We start from the raw sequence: 20,195 nt of genomic DNA, 5'->3' as shown, positions 1-20,195 counted from the left end.
AATCCCGTCAGGGGATTAATTAATTGATTGGGTTAAGATTCTCATAACCAGGGGGAGAGAGAACATGGCTGCCAGCGAAGAGGCAGCACATACAATGCCTCCGTGGTAAGGGGATCAGAGAGACTCATTAATACACCCACATGCGTCCTGCTGGGAAACTTCAAGCAAATTTCCTCTGAAAGGAGACCTTCCTGGAACTAGTAAGTTTAATAGGAGGTGTCAGATTGTCACAAAATACTGAATCTCGGCAACCCAGAGCAGGGGCACAGTCCCGCCGGGGGCCGCCGAATGGCCGCTGCCTACACATTGCAGTGAGCATAGGAGCGGACACTAACCGCCTGGACCCCCGCGGGCGGGCTCTGTGAACCCAAGCCGACTGCTACCCACACGCTGCAGCATTTGTGGGAACGGTCATTGCCTGCCTGGGTCCCCGCGAGCTGGCTCTGTGAATCCCAGCCGGCACAGGGCACACGCTGCATTGTTCTTGGGAACCATTGCTGCCTGCCTGGATCCCCGCGGGCGGGCCCTGTGAACCCAAGCCGACCGCCGCCCACAAGCGGCAGCGAGTTTAGGAGCAGGAGCGACCTGCCCGGGTCCCGCGAGCTGGCTCTGTGAATCCCATCCGGCGCAGGGTACACGCTGCATTGTTCTTGGGAACCATTGCTGCCTGCCTGGATCCCCACGGGCGGGCCCTGTGAACCCAAGCCGACCGCCGCCCACAAGCGGCAGCGAGTTTAGGAGCAGGAGCGACCTGCCCGGGTCCCCGCTAGCTGGCTCTGTGAATCCCAGCTGGCGCAGGGCACACGCTGCATTGTTCTTGGGAACCATTGCTGCCTGCCTGGATCCCCGTGGGCGGGCCCTGTGAACCCAAGCCGACCGCCACCCACACGCTGCAGCGAGTTTAGGAGCAGGAGCGGCCTGCCTGGGTCCCCGCAGCCCGGCTTTGTGAACCGCCCACACGTAACATCAAACTTGGGAGCAGTTGCTGGCTGTATGCCTGTCACCCCCCCTCCCCCGGGCTGGCTTGGTGAACCTCAACCAGCCGCTGCTCACAAGGCGCAGTGAACTTGGGAGCCGGCGCTGCCTGCTTGGCTGCTTGGGCCCCCGCAGACCAGCTCTGTGAACCGCCGCTGGCTACCGCCAAGCAGCCACTGCCTACACCCTTGCAGTGAGTGGGGGAGCAGGCGCTGCCTGCCCGGCCCCAAGGGCTCGACTCTGTGAACCTCCTCTGGCAGTTTGGAGCTGCAGACGACCACCCTCCACCTGCCAACCCAGTGCTGCAAACGACCCCTGACCAGCTCTGCAAAAGGCCCCGCCCACACAGCGAACAGCAGGAATGGAGACCCGCCCAATCCGGGAGGAAGTACCGCTGCACAGTGATTGACTCCCGCCTACTGAGAGGAGAAACTTGGCCCGGTGGGCATAGCTCCACCCACTGGAAGAGCAGTTAATCGAACTCTAGGACTGCATTTATAAATTTTTTTTTTTTTGCTGTCTTTTTAAATGTTTTTTTAATCCATCTTATTTTACTTTATTCTATTTTTTAAATCTCATTTTCCATTTCTACTATTATTATTTTTCTTTAAATCCCTTTTAATCTTCTATTTTTTTCTATCCTTCTTTTCTCCTGTCTTTACATCTCTTTTTAATTTTCTTATTCCCCCTTCCTTGAATTCTACCTGCTTACTCTTATTCTCTTTAGTGACTTCTACCCATCCCTTCTAATACCTTTCCTCCCAAGCTTCAAATATATTTATAGGAGTAAACAGTAACTCAGCAGTCAAACAGAACAAGAAACAATATGAACAGCATGAAAAAGCAAGGAAGAAAAGGAGTGCAAACAATGCAGGGCAGCCTAAATATTCAGGAGGATATAGAACCACCAGAAAAATGGTCATATAAAGAACTCATGGAACACCTGAGACAGATGGAACGGAACCTTAAAGAGGATACAAGACAGCAAATTCAAGCAGCGAAAGAACACATTGAGAATGTATTACACAAACAGATAAAGGAAGAAGTTAAGCATCTTTATCAGGAGTTAGAGACTATAAAAAAGAATCAAACCATAATCTTAGAAACGAAGGAAACTATAAACCAAATTAAAAACTCAAATGAGAGTATCATTAATAGAGTGGAGCAAGTAGAAGCTAGAACATCAGACAATGAAGACAAAATATATCATCTGGAAAAGAGGCTAGCCATCTCAGATAGGCTGGTTAAAAATCATGAGAGAAGCATACAAGAGATATGTGATAATATAAAAAAAACCAAATTTAAGAGTCATTGGGATAGAGGAAGGGATAGAGATGCAAACAAGGGGAATGAGTAATCTACTAGATGAAATAATCACAGAAAACTTTCCAGAATTAAAAAAGGAAACAGATATTCAAATTGTAGATGCATACAGGACACCGAACATACAAAATCACAGTAGACCAACGCCAAGACACATTGTTATGAAGATATCCAATATACAGAACAAAGAGAAAATATTAAAAGCTACAAGAGAAAAGAGAAAGATTACATTCAGGGGTAAACCAATAAGGTTAACAACGGACTTCTCAACTCAGACGCTGAAAGCGAGAAGATCCTGGAATAACGTATTTCAAACACTGAAAGACAATGGATGCCAACCAAGAATTCTGTACCCAGCAAAATTAAGCTTCAGATACGACAACGAAATAAAAATCTTTCACGATAAACAAAAACTAAAAGAATTTGCAGCCAGAAAACCAGCGTTGCAAAGCATCTTGAGCAAAACACTTCACGAAGAAGAAACGGAAAACAATAACCAAAGCTAACAGTGGGAAGTACCTCAGTAAAGACAGACGGAGGGGGGAAAACTAATCATGGTGAAACAAACGCAATTAAAAAAATAAAAATAAAAAAATAAGATAAATAATCAAATATGGCTGTAAGTACAAACCATATATCAATAGTAACTCTAAACATTAATGGTTTAAACACTCCAATAAAGCGACATAGGCTGGTAACATGGATCAAAAAAACGAATCCAACAATATGCTGTCTCCAGGAGACTCACCTGACTGGAAAAGACATACACAGGCTGAAGGTGAAAGGTTGGGAAAAAATATACCACGCACACGCTCCTCGCAAGCAAGCAGGGGTGGCCATCCTCATATCGAATAAAATCGACTTCAAGACTAAGTTAATCCAAAGGGATAAGGAAGGACATTATATACTGTTAAAAGGAACCATTAAACAACAAGACATAACAATTATCAATATTTATGCACCAAATAATGGTGCTTCGAAGTTTATAAAACAAATTCTCCTCAAGTTCAAGAATCAAATAGACCACAACACAATAATTATGGGTGACTTCAACACACCTCTCTCACCATTGGACAGATCCTCCAAGCAAAAGTTGAATAAAGAAACTATAGACCTCAATACTACAATCAATAACCTAGACTTAACTGACATATATAGAATATACCAACCATCATCGAATGGATATACTTTTTTCTCAGCAGCACATGGATCCTTCTCAAAAATAGACCATATATTATGCCATAGGGCAACCCTCAATAAATATAAAGGGGTAGAGATTATACCATGCATTTTATCTGATCATAATGGATTGAAACTGGAAATTAATGATAAAAGAAGGAAGGGAAAATCCAATATCACATGGAAAATGAACAATATGTTACTGAATGATCAAAGGGTTACAGAAGACATAAAGGAGGAAATCAAAAAATTCTTAGAGATAAATGAAAATGCAGACACAACCTATCGGAATCTATGGGAAACAATGAAAGCAGTTTTAAGAGGGAAATTCATCGCCTGGAGGTCATTCCTCAAAAAAAGGAAAAACCAACAAATAAATGAGCTCACACTTCATCTCAAAGCCCTAGAAAAGGAAGAGCAAAACAATAGCAAATGCAGCAGAAAGCAAGAAATAATTAAAATCAGAGCGGAAATCAATGAAATTGAAACAAAAGAAACTATCGAAAAAATTAACAAAACTAAAAGTTGGTTCTTTGAAAAAATAAACAAGATTGACAAACCTTTAGCCATGCTAACGAAGAGAAGAAGAGAGAGAACTCAAATTACTAACATAAGGGATGAAAAAGGCAATATCACAACAGATGCCACAGAAATACAGAAGACAATTAGAAACTATTTTGAAAACCTATATTCCAATAAAATAGAAGATAGTGAAGACATCAATAAATTTCTTAAGACATATGATTTGCCCAGACTGAGTCAGGAGGACACACACGATTTGAACAGACCAATATCAATGGATGAAATTGAAGAAGTAATCAAAAGACTACCAACCAAGAAAAGCCCAGGACCGGATGGGTATACAGCGGAGTTTTACAAAACCTTTAAAGAAGAATTAATACCAATACTTTTCAAGTTATTCCAGGAAATAGAAAAAGAGGGAGTCCTTCCAAATTCATTCTATGAGGCCAACATCACATTGATTCCGAAACCAGACAAAGACACAGCAAAGAAAGAAAACTACAGACCAATATCTCTGATGAACCTAGATGCAAAAATCCTCAATAAAATTCTGGCGAATCGGATACAAAGACACATCAAAAAAATTGTGCACCATGATCAAGTAGGATTCATCCCTGGGATGCAGGGATGGTTCAATATACGGAAATCAATAAATGTAATTCACCATATCAATAGACTTAAAGGTAAGAACCATATGATCATCTCGATAGACGCAGAAAAAGCATTCGACAAAGTACAGCATCCCTTTATGTTCAAAACATTAGAAAAACTAGGGATAACAGGAACTTACCTTGATATTGTAAAAGCTATTTACGCTAAGCCCCAGGCTAGCATCATTCTGAATGGAGAAAAATTGAAGGCATTCCCCTTAAAATCAGGAACAAGACAGGGATGCCCTCTATCACCACTTCTATTCAATATAGTTCTCGAAACACTGGCCAGAGCAATTAGACAAACGAAAGAAATTAAAGGCATAAAAATTGGAAAGGAAGAACTTAAATTATCACTATTTGCAGATGACATGATTCTATACCTAGAAGACCCAAAATGGTCTACAAAAAAACTACTAGAACTAATAAATGAATTCAGCAAAGTGGCAGGATATAAAATCAACACGCACAATCAAAGGCATTTCTGTATATCAGCAACAAAACCTCTGAAATGGAAATAAGGAAAACCACTCCATTCACAATATCCTCAAAAAAAATAAAATACTTGGGAATCAACCTAACAAAAGAGGTGAAAGATTTATACAATGAAAACTACAGATCCCTAAAAAGAGAAGTAGAAGAAGATCTTAGAAGATGGAAAGATATACCCTGTTCATGGATAGGCAGAACTAACATCATCAAAATGGCGATATTACCAAAAGTTCTCTATAGGTTTAATGCAATGCCAATCAAAATTCCAATGGCATTGCTTGTAGAAATAGATAAAGCAATCATGAAATTCATATGGAAAAATAAAAGACCCATAATAGCAAAAGCAATTCTAAGCAGGAAGTGTGAATCAGGTGGTATAGCAATACCAGATTTCAAACTATACTACAGAGCAATAGTAACAAAAACAGCATGGTACTGGTACCAAAACAGGCGGGTAGACCAATGGTACAGAATAGAGGATACAGAGACTAATCCACAAAGTTACAACTATCTTATATTCGATAAAGGGGCTAAAAGCATGCAATGGAGGAAGGATAGCATTTTCAACAAATGGTGTTGGGAAAACTGGAAATCCATATGCAACAAAATGAAACTGAATCCCCGCCTCTCACCATGCACAAAAATTAGCTCAAAATGGATCAAGGACCTTGATGTCAAATCAGAGACTCTGCGTATGATAGAAGAAAAAGTTGGCTACGATCTACATATTGTGGGATCAGGCTCCAAATTCCTTAACAGGACACCCATAGCACAAGAGTTAATAGCAAGAATGAACAAATGGGACTTACTTAAACTAAAAAGTTTTTTCACAGCAAGAGAAACAATAAGAGAAGTAAATCGGGAGCCTACATCATGGGAACAAATTTTTACCCCCCACACTTCAGATAGAGCCTTAGTATCCAGAGTTTACAAAGAACTCAAAAAATTAGACAATAAGACAACAAATAACCCAATCAACAAATGGGCCAAGGACCTGAACAGACACTTCTCAGAAGAGGACATACAATCAATCAACAGATATATGAAAAAATGCTCACCATCTCTAGCAGTCAGAGAAATGCAAATCAAAACTACCCTAAGATACCATCTCACTCCAGTAAGATTGGCAGCCATTATGAAGTCAAATAATAACAAGTGCTGGCGAGGATGTGGGGAAAAGGGTACTCTTATACATTGCTGGTGGGACTGCAAATTGGTTCGGCCAATTTGGAAAGCAGTATGGAGATTCCTGGGAAAGCTAGGAATGGAACCACCATTTGACCCAGTTATTGCCCTTCTTGGTCTATTCCCTGAAGACCTTAAAAGAGCATACTACAGGGATACTGCCACATCGATGTTCATATTAGCACAATTCACAATAGCTAGACTGTGGAACCAACCCAGATGCCCTTCAATGGATGAATGGATTAAAAAAATGTGGCATTTATACACTATGGAGTATTATGCAGCACTAAAAAATGACAAAATCATGGAATTTGCAGGGAAATGGATGGCATTAGAGCAGATTATGCTCAGTGAAGCTAGCCAATCCCTAAAAAACAAATACCAAATGTCTTCTTTGATATAATGAGAGCAACTAAGAATAGAGTAGGGAGGAAGAGCAGGAAGAAAAGATTGACATTAAACAGAGGCACGAGATGGGAGGGAAAGAGAGAGAAAAGTGGAATTGCATGGAAATGGAAAGAGACCCTCATTGTTATAAAAAACTACATAAAAGAGGTTGTGAGGGGAATTGGAAGAAAAATAAGGAGAGAAATGAATTACAGTAGATGGGATAGAAAGAGAAGATGGGGGGGAGGGGGATAGTAGAGGATAGGAGAGGTAGCAGAATACACCAGTCACGAGTATGGCATTATGTAAAAATGTGAATGTATAACCTATGTGATTCTGCAATCTGTATTTGGGGTAAAAATGGGAGTTCATAACTCACTTGAAACTATTGTTCGAAGTATGATATGTCAAGAGCTTTGTAATGTTGTGAACAACCAATAAAAAAAAAAAAGAAAAAAAAAAGATTCTCATAACCAAATTATTTCTCTTCTAAATCTTCTTGCATTGTCTCACACATGAGTTTTTGGAGGGTACCTTACATCCAAACCATAACATTCCACACTGGCCCTAAAAGCTCATGACCATCTCACAATGCAAATACATTTTGTTTATTTCCAAGAATCCCCATAGTCTCAACAGTTCAAGATTGCCCAAAAGTTCACGTCCAAAGGCTCCTCTGATATTCAAGGTAAGCTTGCATTGTGAGTGCCTGTAAAAATCAAAAGTGATTTACATGTATGCAATATATAAAGGTAGAGAACAAATACTTCCATTCACAAAAATAAGGGCATAGAAAGAAGGGATGAGAACAAAAGAAGATTGAAATCCAGCTGAGAAAACAAGACCTGTAGCTTCACATCTGGCATCTGTAACACATGGCATGGTGATATTCAGTCCAAAAGGCTTGTGTAGCTCTGCCCCTTTTGCTTTGTTGATTGCAACTCAAATGGCCTTTCTCTTGGCTTGTCTCAGATTGATTCCTGCAGCCTTCCCCAGTGGACATTCCACAGAACTGGCATTTCTTAATCTTGGGGTCTCCACTGCAGCTTGGGCTCCTCCTCACATCTCCATGTTTTGCTCTCTTAAGGGGTGACTACAGGGACTCCAACTCTGCTGTACTTGCCTGGCCTCCCAAGCCTTCCTTTGAAATCTTGGCAAAAGCCTCCATGACCTTTTTATAATTGACCTTGTTTGGGTTATTTTTAAAGTCAAGTTTACTGATGTAACTCCAGCATCCTGCATTCCTGCAGAAGCAGTACCATGTGGTGGATGCCAAGGCCTGCTGTCATCTTGAGTAGTAACCAAGCCTTCAGAGACCCTGGCTGCAGCAGCCTCTAAGTTCTTTGGTAGCTAAGCATGTTGAAAAAACTTCCTAGGCCCTCTTATGCAAGAAGGGTACCCACTGGTCTCTTTTCAAGAGAATTTTTACTTTTACTTACTTGAGTCTTGGGTGGATGATATCTTGCCAATTCCTGGGATGCACTCAAGCCAGGGGGAAGCAGCTCACATGATAATCAGAAGGCAGAGACTGACTCTACTTATTAGGTACAATATACCCCAAAGGCACATCCTCAGTGACCCACCTCCAGCCACACCCTTCCCACCTTCAGGTACCACTTAGTTAATCCCATCAGAGTATTAATTAACTGATTGGGTTAAGACTCTCATAACCCAATCATTTCTCTTCTAAACCTTCTTGTATTGTCTCACACATGAGCTTTTGGGGGGCATCTCACATTGGAAGCATAACAATCTCATACTCTTATATACATATGTGTCATATATATGTCATATATATATATATATATATACACACATATTTATATATATCAGCTTCTTGACTTCCCCTTCCTCAGACTAGATATTTTTTCTTGTCATCTATCTTTCAGTTTACTAATTCTATCCTTAGTTTTACTAACTGGGTATTAAATCCTTACACTGAAATTCCATTTTCAGTAATTGTGTTTGTAGTACATTTCCATATATTTCATTAGAGTTTCCAATTATCCATCAAAATTCTCCATTGATTCCTTTAAATCCAGTGATTATATTATCAGAATTATTATAAGTTCCATGATTAGTAATGCTGTTTCTGGATCATAATTGGATCTAGACTAATATCCTTTAAATTTTTTTTAATTGACCTTGTTTGGGTTATTTTATTTTTAAAGTCAAGTTTACTAAAATATAATTTATATACAGCAAAATCCATTTTTCATGTATACAGATTGATGAGTTTTAACAAGAATATATTGTAATCTAATCCATTACAGTCAAGAAATAGAATTCTTCTATCATTTCAAAGAGTCTTTGTACCTGTCTGCAATTCATTTATTTGCCAACATACTGTAAAACATTGATCTGAATTGTTCCTTTTTTCAGAATGTTATAGAAACAGAATCACAGAGTATGTAGCTTTTTCAGTTTGTCTTCTTTCATTTATCATAATGTTTTTGAAGTGATTATACTGTTGAATGTGTCAGTAGTTTGTTCTTTTTATTGATGAGTAAATTCCATTGAATGTATATGATTTTTAAAATCTATGTGCCAGTTGAAAAATTTGCTTGATTCCAATTTTGAACTATTATTAACATAGCGGCTATAAACATCCACAAGCAGGTCTTTCTGGATGCATGCTTTTCATTTCTCTTTCTGGATGCATGCTTTCATTTCACTTAGAAGTGGGAATGCTGGGTCATATGATATATGCTATATAACAGCCAAAAAATGATCCTTTTAGATCATAGAAAGCCTAATCTATCACTTGCCCCTGTTCCTGCATTTTAAAATCCATTACTGCATTTGAGCTAAAGCCATCCTTCTATGGGTTGTGACTGTAGTCACAGGATGTAAAAAGGTTACTAAGGTGAGAAAATCCCTGGGAGATGTAGAATTCTTTTACAGGTGAATCTGGATCAAAATATCTGTATTGCCTTCACCTAAACTTTCTTAGAAATGTATTGTAGACATTGTTTTAAAAAATTCGATCTTCTTTTTTTCTCTCTTCCTGCACAGGAGTTAGACCTGCATTAACTACTGATAGCCTTCCCAGCTCCCTCTCCATTTCTTATCATATGTACCTTACCCCCCAAAACCTCTTAAATTTCTAATCCCATTTTGATAGTTCCTTCTTGGAGGACCTGACCTAGTACAAGAAAACAGTCATGATGAAATTCTGAGATTGGCTCATATCAGTTTATGGGCAATGAAGTAGCCAACCTTGGCAGTATGTGGAATACTGATAGTTTCCAGCATATAATGTGTTTTTTTTTTTTTGCTACAGATTTAATTAGAATAACCTGGGGAAATGTTCTTGGAGTAGGGAATGCCTTGCAGGTATGAAATTCAGGGATTTGAAAGATGGATAGAAATTCCTATGCAGATAGTAATGTTGTCTAGACACTGCTACATTAAATTGACATCCTACTAAGGGATAATGAGGAACTGGGGGCCATTAACAAGACGGTAAAGACTTAAGGAATAAGTCTAAGAGTCAGAGAGATTCTTTGGTAGCTTAAAAACATGCTCTTAGCTTTAGTAGCAGAAAAATGACACAGTTGAACAATGGAAAATCTAATAGAAATTTTAAACTTCTACCTAGAGATGTTTCAATGTTCAGCCAAATGTTTACTGGGATGAAATTGAGACCCAGTTTTCCTGTGATTGGAAATACCTGGAATCCTGAAAATATGATGAGGACATATGGATGGATGCTTCTGAAGACCTCCCTAAACCCTCAGAGTTTGAAGAGTTGGCTTACTCTTTCCTAATAAGAGTGGGAACATCCCCTGTGCCGAAAGATGCCATAGATGCTTGTCTTGGAAGCTGCCTCTATCTTCTCTTTTAGTTTCTAGACTAATAATTTCTTGGTCTGATAAGGGAGAAAAGTGACTAATCTCAAAAAATCTGCAAGACTTAGCTAGCCTACATTGGTAAAAGTCATGTGAGCACCCCTGGGAACAGATTTTTAAAGTGCTGTATCAAAGAAGATGGAAAGTAAGACTGAGTAAATAAGAATTAATAGACTTGAGAGTACTACTTTTAAGGGATATGGGACATAATATTCTAGCAAGGGATGACAGAGAAAGACCAGCTATGGGTAAATTTGTGGGAGTGGGGCTGGGTCCCAGAGTGCCATATCTAGGATTGGTAGAATGTTTAGTATGTGTTATTCCCCATCCCAGCATATATCCTGTTCACTCAGTTGTATCCTCTATGCTCAGAGGCACTCAAGGGATACAGTGCCTTGGTTTGGACACTTGGGCACGTACCAGTGTACTGACAGAGAGTCTTGGGACCAAGGGTGCACAGATTTGACTGGTCTATATGCTTGGCAGGTAGCTCCTGTGGTCATGCCCAGTCTCTGGATACAGAGTAGAGGCTTCAGGAGTTAGATTCACTCCTATGGTTGACAACTTTGCCTTAGTACTTGTTGATGCACAAGGAGGTTAGGAGCTCAGCCTACAGATTGATCTAACTAGTTTGGCCCGTTTGGGTTGGAGCAGACAAGAAGAGTTAGAATGCAGCAGCATCCCTTACCTCCCCCATCTCCAGCCTGCCAGCCTCCAAAATTACAATCTAGGAAAGATGTGTTTCCATTTTGAATATTTGGCAAGGAGGAATTTTGGTCTTTTTTGTTTGGTTGGTTTGCTTTCTTTTTTGTTGTGCTCTATGATATCTTATTTTTCTTCATTATTGGTTTTAATACTTTAATTTTATGTACTTTCTTAATTCTTCAACTGGATTTTTTCTCTTTTTTGTTTCCTTGTCTTCTCATTTTTCCTTTCTCTTTTAACTTTTCTTTTATCTTCCCTTTCCCCCTTTAGTATATATTTTTGTATTAACTTTGCTTTTATCAATGCTTTATTTCATATTGTTTACTCTCCATTTCTTCTCTTTAATTATTGGGGATGGAGAACTTACTTTTAAAAACTTTTTATTATACACTGATATCTGCTTTGCTTCCAAGTTGTTACTGTTACTAGTGATTATCTTCTCCTTTCAAAGCAGTGTTAGGGATTGAATTTAGAACTTTGAACACACTGAGTAGGTGCTTTGATGTTGAGATATACTCCTAGCCTAGAGTACATGGTAAGAAGAAAGTTGCTCAGTTAGAAGAAACTGACACAATAGCAGAAGAGATATCCATCCCAACAGATGCTCAAATCTCAACCCAAAAACACAAGAAAATACGCAATAAGATGCTTCCAGAAGTTCACAACTCCCCAGTGACTGAATCCATAGATATGGAAATGGATGAAATACTGGACAAGGAATTGAAAAAATTGATCATTAAAATGATCAATGAATTAAAAAGCATACAAATAAATAGCTGAGTAAATTAATGATGACAAATGCAGGATACGAAAGAGCATTTCAAAAAAAAGATACAGGTTCTGAAAAAATAAAGGAGACAGAAATTTTGGGAATGAAAAACTCAGTAAGTCAAATAAAAAACAAAAGTCTCATCAACAGACTAGATGAAGCAGAAGGAATATCTGGGCTTGAAGACAAGGGAGATGAACTAGAACACTCAGTAATAAAGGGGGGGAAAAGAAATTATGAACAGAATACACAAATTCTACAAGACCGCAGTAAAAGACCAAATTAAAGATTCATAGGTCTTTAGGGAGGAGTAGAGATATACGCTAGTGTTAGCATAAGTGCAGCCATCTTCCTTTCCACACTCTGACTTAATAAATACTGTTCTTACTCCCATGAAATAGAAACTATCCTGAGATGAAACCTACTGGTCTGGAGATGTGCTAAACTCTCCCTGTTCTCTCATTGAGAGAAAGGAGACAACTTACCAGCACATGAGATGGGAACATACTGGTTTCCCTCTTCTCTCCTTGAGAAGATAAAGGGGCATACTGGTTTTCTTGTTCTGTCTCCTGAGAGATAGGAAAACCGCCTGTTATTGTTTCCAAGAAACAAACTTGCCTACCACAAGGTTAGGGGATGCTTGCTCTGTCCATCAGGATTATACCCACCCCTAATGCATGGCCATGATTCTAGCCTATAAAAAGCAACATTCAAGGGGGAGTTGCTGTGGCTCTCTCTTTTTCTGCATAAAGCAGCCCATCAGACTTCTGACAAATAAACATGCTTCTTGATTAGTCCTGCACCACCTTTCTTTCAGCTGAATGGTATAGAAAACCTTTTCAGTGAAACAACAGCAAAAATTTCTCAAGCTTAAGAATGAGATGGATGGATATTCAAGTACTGGAGGCATTTAGAACTCTAAATAGACATGAACATAAAATAACCTTTCCAATTACATATTGTAGTTAAAATGACAAAAGTTCAGAATAAATAAAGAATATTAAAAGTTTCAAGAGAGAAGTGCCAAATCACTTATAAAGACAAACCCATCAGAATAAGCAGATTTTTCAGCAAAAGGTCTCAAGGCCAGGAGAGGATGAAATGATGTATTTCAAGGCCCCAAAGAAAATACCTGACAACCTAGATTATTATATCCAGAAAAGTATCTTTCAGAATTAAAGACCTTCCAAGTTAAGCATAAACTAAAGGAATTCATGACCACTAAGCCAGATATTTTAAGAAATAATCCACACAGAAGAAAGATAAACACAACTAAGAGAGCACAGTAAAGAGTATATATCTCATTAGAAGAGTAGATAAGTAAATAAGAATTAGGAATAACTCAGAAATTAGAAAAATAGCAAAGTGATAGGAAAAGTACACACTTTTTCAAAAAATAATAAATCTGAATGATATGAAAGGATTCAAGAAATAATTTCATCTTTTTGGTATTTGTTAGTTTTAGTAGGCCTAAAATATGATCTATTTTGGATAAATTAATTCTTAATTCTCCAATTAGAAGAAAAAGACTGGTGGACTAGATTAAAACACAAAACCCAATTGTGCAGTACCTGCGAGAACCACACTTAACTAGCAAAGACATTCACAAACTGAATGTAAAAGGATGAAAAATGATACTCAATGAAAATTAAATAAAAACAAGGAAAAGTACCTGTATTCATGTCTGACAAGGCAAACTTCAATCCAAAATTAGTAGTCAATAGAAGGTCATTACATATTGTAAAGGAACAGTTTACCAAAAGAAACAATTATTGTAAATTTATATGCACAGAACATTGTACACCTAATCATAAAACAAATGTACTGGACCTAAAGGGACAGAGAGGTTCTACTATAATAATAGTGTGTGACTTTAATGCCCACTCTCATAAGTAGATAGGTGATCCAGACCGAAACAAAAAACAAACAAAAAAACCAACCAACCAACAACAAAGAAACACAAGAGTCAAACTACACTATAAATCAAATGAACTTAACAGACATCTACAGAATAATTCATCCAACAATGCAGAATACACATTCTTTTTAGCAGCTGTTATAACTTTCTCCAAAATAGATAATATTTTAGGTCTTAAAACAAATCTTAACAAATACCAAAAGATGAAATGATTTCTTGCATCCTGTCATATCATAATGGAATAAAATTTGAAACCAACAGCAAGAGAAACTATAGAAACTATAAAAACATGGAGACTGAAAAATAAACTTTTAAACAATCAAAATGAAATTAAATGAATAATATGATACAGTGTTTGGGTATCTACATTAAAAAATTCATGAGGGCTGGGGTTGTGGTTCAGTGGAGGAGTGTTTGCCTCACACATGTGAGGCACTGGGTTCAATCCTCAGCACCACATAAAAATAAATAAACAAAATAAAGATATTGTGTCCATCTATAACTAAAAAAAGTTTTGTTTTGTTTTTTTAAATTCAGGAGAAATAGATAAATTTATAAAAATATTCAACCTACCAGAATTGAACCAAGAGAATATAAAATTCCTAAGAGATCAATAACAAACAATGAGATTAAAGCAGTTATAAGTAGTCTCCCAACAAAGATCCAGATTGATTCACTGACGAATTTTAGCAGAACTTTCAGGAAAAATTAATATCAAAGCTCCTCAAACTATTCTATGAAACACAAAGTGAAGGAATGCTTCCAAACTCATTCTATGAAGCAAGTATCAAAATGAAATCATAACTAAATGATGACTGAACATCAACAAAGAACATTAATGACCAATATCTTTGATAGACATAGATGCAAAAATCCTCCATAAAATACTTGCTAATTGAATTCAATGACATAGTAAAAGATAACACACCATGATTAAATTGATTTCATTTCATGAACACAAGGATTACAAACAGGAAAAAGGAAGTCAAGTTATTCCTATTTGCAGATTTTATAATCCTAAATTTAGAAAACCCTAAAAATCTTGACCAGAAGACTTTCAGATCTGATAAACAAATTAGCAAAGTGGCAGATATAAAATGTACAAAAATCAATAGATTTTCTGTACATCAATAACAAATACTGAGAAATAAATCAAAGAAACAGTTCCACTCACAATAGGTTAAAATAATACTCAGGAATAAACTTAGCCAAGAAGGTGAAAGATATCTACAATGAAAATTACAGAGCACTGTAAAAAAAAATTGAAGAAGACACCAGAAGATGGAGCAATCCCTCATCTTCATGGATTAGAAAGTGAATACTGTTAATATGTATATAATACTGAAAGACAACTACAGATTAAATGTAATCCCCATCAAAATGCCAATTCCATTCTTCACAGAAAGTGAAAACAAAACTGTAAAAATTCTTATGGAAGAATAAAAGACTCAGAGTAGCTAAAGCCATCCTGAGCAACAACAGCAATGCTGGAAGTATCACAATATCAGATATCAATATATTACAAAGCCATTATAACAAAAACAGCATGGTATTGGCTTAAAAACAAACATGTAGATCAATGGAATAGAACAGAGGACATAGAATTGAACTCACACAGCTACAGTCTTCTGGTTCTTGATAACAAGTGCCAAAAACATACATTGGAGAAGACAACTTTTTTAACAAATGGTACTGGGAAAACTGGATCTTCATAGTAGAAGATTGAGACTAGATCCCTAACTTTCACTCTGTACAAAAACTAATTCAAAACAGATCAAAGATTTGAGTATAAGACTTGAAACTTTGAAAATAATAGAAGAAAAAACAGGGGAATCCTCCAAGATGCAGGCACAGTCAACAATGTCCTGGATAGGACTTCAAATAGCTCAGAAAATAATAGCAAGAATTGACAAATGGAATTGCATCAATTAAAAAGCTTTTTGCACAATAAAGGAAACAACAGAGTGAAGATACAGGTTACATAATGGAAGAGGAATCTTACTTAATCTTCTGACAGAGGACTAATATTCAGAATATATAAAGGTCTCAAAAAAGTTAATACCAAAAAAGAAAAAAAAAAGCAAATAACCCAATCAACAGATAGGTAAATGAATTGAGCAGACACTTCTCAAAAGAAGAAGTAAAAATGGCCAGTAATTTCATAAAAAAAATATTTTATAAAAATGTTCAGCATCTTTATACATTAAGGGAAATGCAAATCAAAAGTACACTGAGAGTCCATCTCACCTGGCTCAAAATTACTATCTTCAAGAATACAAATAAACAAACAAAAACAAAAAAAAAATGCTTCCAAGAATGTGGGGGAAATACCTCATATACTGTTGGTGGGAATATAAGTTAGTAAAGCTGCTATACAAATCAGTATGGAGCTTCCTCAAAAAGCGAAAAATAGAAGTTCTGCATGATCTGGATATACTACTATTCAGTGTATACCTGAAGGAATTAAAGTCCGAATACTATCGAATTACCTACATACCTGTGTTTACTGTGGCACAGTTCACAAATAGCTAAGTTATAAGATTAGTCTAGGTGCTTGTTAACTGATGAATAGATTTTTAAAATGTGGCACATATGCACACAATGAAGTATTATTCAGTTATAATGAAGAACAAGTCATGTCAATTTCAGTAAAATGGATGGAACTAGATATAAACATGCTAAGTGAAATAAGCCAAACTCAGAAAGACAAATATTGAAAGTTTTCTCTCATATGTGGAATCTGGGATGGCGGGGGGAAGATGACATGGAAGTAAAAAAGGAGACTATTTGAAAAAAGGAAAGGAACAGGGGGCAGGGAAGAGGTGGGTAAAGAGGAGACAATAAAGGCATGGAAATGATTAAAACGTGCTATATGCCATAATAAAACCATTATTAATAAAAAATGAAAGTTGCCATGCTGGAATGGATATACCAGGTGAAGCCATAACTAACCAAAGGATTATGTTCTTTAGGAGGATCCAGAAAATAACTATTAACCAAAGATACCAGAAATGTGTTGGTGAGAAGCAAATTAGCATCATCAAAAGTTCGATACTTATTTTCCTCTGTAAGCCAGGTTTGACAGTAGAAGAGATGGTCATACAAGGAAGCCATTATAACACATAATTCAGCTAATTCTCATTGACTTCTTTTGTGTACCTAATAAATTCCATTATTTGACTAGAAAGCACTTAGAACAGTGGTGGAAAATATTGAGCTCTATACAAATTTTGCCATTACAATACTATTTTCTTGAATTAAAATAAGTAATTGGATTTTAATAAAATTTCAGTAGCAAAAAAAAAGATCATTAGTTTCCATGGTGTCTTTTCCTATTACAAAGTAATAGAAGCCAGATTTTAGCCAGGAAGCCACAATTACCACAATGACTAGGAGGGTCAGAGAGCAACCTAAAAGACTTGATCATGGAGAGTTGTAGAGATAGTTAATAGACGGGCAGCCAAATAAGTTTAATATTGTGCATAATCCTTTAGTGTTCTTTTTGTTTCCTTCCAAAAAATTATGCTTAATTCAAAGGCATAATTTACAAAGATATTCTCATTCTTTCTTCTATCAGTTTTATGGTATTGATTTTATATTCATTTCAAGTTAATTTTTGTATACAATGTGCATAAAAATGTGCCCATTAAGGAAGATTTTTTAATAGCCATAAACCAATTAACCCTCAACATAAGTGTATAACACTTGCAAAACACTGAAGAAAATTTCATTAGTAAAATTATATTCAACATGTTGAATTTATAAATACATTATTCCTTATATATTTATACTAACTATATAAGTTCACTATAACTATATAAGCACCAAAAAAACAAATAATCCAATCAATAAATGGGCCAAGGACCTGAACAGACACTTCTCAGAAGAGGATATACAATCAATCAACAAATATAAGAAAAAATGCTCATAATCTCTAGCAATCAGGGAAATGCAAATTAAAACTACTCTAAGATATACCATCTCACTCCAGTAAGAGTGGCAGCCATTATATAGACACATAACAACAAGTGCTGGCGAGGATTCAGTGAAAAAAGGTACACTCATACACTGCTGGTGGGACTGCAAATTGGTGCAGCCAATTTGGAAAGCAGTATGGAGATTCCTTGGAAAACTGGGAATGGAACCTCCATTTGACCCAGCTATTCCTCTTCTCGGACTATACCCAAAGGACCTAAAACCAACATATTACAGGGACACAGCCACATCAATGTTTATAGCAGCACAATTCACAATAGCTAAACTATGGAGCCAACCTAGATGTCCTTCAGTGGATGAATGAATAAAAAAAATGTGGCATTTATACACAATGGAATATTACTCAGCAATAAAAAAAGAATAAGATCATGGCATTTGCAGGGAAATGGATGGCATTAGAGAAGATTATGCTAAGTGAGCCAATCCCCAAAAAACAAATGCCGAATGTCTTCTCTGATATAAGTGGGGTGACTCAAAATGGGGTTGAGAGGGAGAGCAAGGAAGGAGGATTACCTCTAGATAGGGAATAGGGGTGGGAAGGAAAGGGAGGGAGAAGGGGAATAGCATGGATGGTGAAAGGAGATCCCCATCATTATACAAAATACATGTATGAAGATGTGAATTTGGTGTCAACGTACCTCATATATAATCAGAGATATGATAAATTATTGTATAATGGTGTATTAAGAATTGTAATGCAAAAATAAATAATTAAACAAGTAAATAAAAAATAAACTTACCTTTTTTCTGCATATCCTGATAAAGTTTGCTTATTTCTATCTTATGTTCCTCCCCTTTGATTTTCATTTCACTCACAAGTTTAGCAATATTATTCTTATATTCCTAGAGATTAAAATATTTATTCATTTTTCAATCTAAATATGTATGCATAACTTTTGATTAACTGGAAAACAGCAACTTTTAGTTTATATTTATTTTGATATGTAGTCATATCTAAAATGGAAAAATACTGTCCATTGTTTGAATAATTAGCTGTGAGACAGACCAATTTCTTCATATATATGCATTTTAATTTTTTAATTGACAAAAATTATATACAGTGTATGACCTGTTGTTTTTATATATATACTCATGGTGAAATGACAAAATCAAGCTAATATATATATATATATATATATATATATATATATATATAACCTCATATTTTTTGTGGCAAGAACATTTGAAATCTACTCTCTTGTATATAATACACTGTTACTAACTACAATCACCATGCTGTACAATATATCTATTGAATCAAAATCTTGTATCCTTTGACCAGCAGCTACCCAGTCATAGCTTACTCTTTAGCATTCCTCCCCCAACACTCAAAGCCCCTGTTAACCACCACTGTACTCTCTGCTTCTATAAGTTCTACAATAAAGATCAGTGTCCGATCCAAGAAGATGAAGATCATTCAGAAACAATGTCTTATCTTTGTTTCCTGAATATACCTGATCAATGTTTAGCATATCATGTATGCTCAAAATAACTGACTTAACTGTATGATTAAATGGCACTACAATATTAAATAAAATATATGTCCACTATAATCCAGAGCTAAACTTTAGAATTAACAGAAGGTACTGTCGGATAGATTGTAAATTTACTCTAATATAGGGTCTGGACTGAACTTCTATTTCTGAAAATTATATAAACATTTCTAATTTCCAGAAAAGATTAAATATAACCCATGATAAGCATTAACATTGTGAGAAAGTATCCAGAGAAAGATGGATTTGAGATTTGAAAATTCCCCAATGGCTATGGAGATTGGCTTCTTAGGTCACAGAAACATAGGGATAATTTATTATTATAACCAGGAGTAGAGCAAAGAGTACATTTTGGGAGAAAATTCCCCAAAATAAATTTAACAATTTTCCAGGTGTATTGTCCTATATAAAGAAACAAGGGCCGGGTGTGGTGGCACACACCTGTAATCCCAGCAGCTTCGGAGGCTGAGACCAGTAGGATAGCCGGTTCAAAGCCAGACTCAGCAACAGTGAGGTGCTAAGCAACTCAATGATACCCTGTCTCTAAATAAAATACAAAATAGGGCTGGGGATGTGGTTGAGTCTCCCTGAGTTCAATTCCCAGTACAGGAGGGTGGAGGAAGAAACAAAGGACAGGCCTAAGATGTAGGCAAGAAAAAAGGAAAGCAAAAAATAACAAAAATTAAGTAGGATAGTTGAAAAAAAGACAATAGAGGAAAAAGTCAAGAAAAGTCTCTAAACATCATAAAA

At 36.7% G+C, this 20,195-nt stretch overlaps 1 protein-coding gene across 2 annotated transcripts in view; it reads right to left on the bottom strand.

Moving 5' to 3' along the window:
• The window catches only part of Ccdc152 (coiled-coil domain containing 152), a 43,916-nt gene that overhangs the window by 8,275 nt on the left and 15,446 nt on the right, over positions 1 to 20,195 (bottom strand). For both annotated transcript variants that reach the window (XM_005325610.4, XM_040272193.2), the window contains exon 5: positions 18,693 to 18,795. In XM_005325610.4, the coding sequence (XP_005325667.1) occupies positions 18,693 to 18,795 (103 nt within the window). The remainder of the gene's footprint in view (positions 1 to 18,692; positions 18,796 to 20,195) is intronic.

Source organism: Ictidomys tridecemlineatus, chromosome 1, assembly GCF_052094955.1.
Source record: "Ictidomys tridecemlineatus isolate mIctTri1 chromosome 1, mIctTri1.hap1, whole genome shotgun sequence".
NCBI classification, from domain to species: Eukaryota; Metazoa; Chordata; class Mammalia; order Rodentia; family Sciuridae; genus Ictidomys; species Ictidomys tridecemlineatus.
This window is presented reverse-complemented; position numbering and strand designations above follow the sequence as displayed.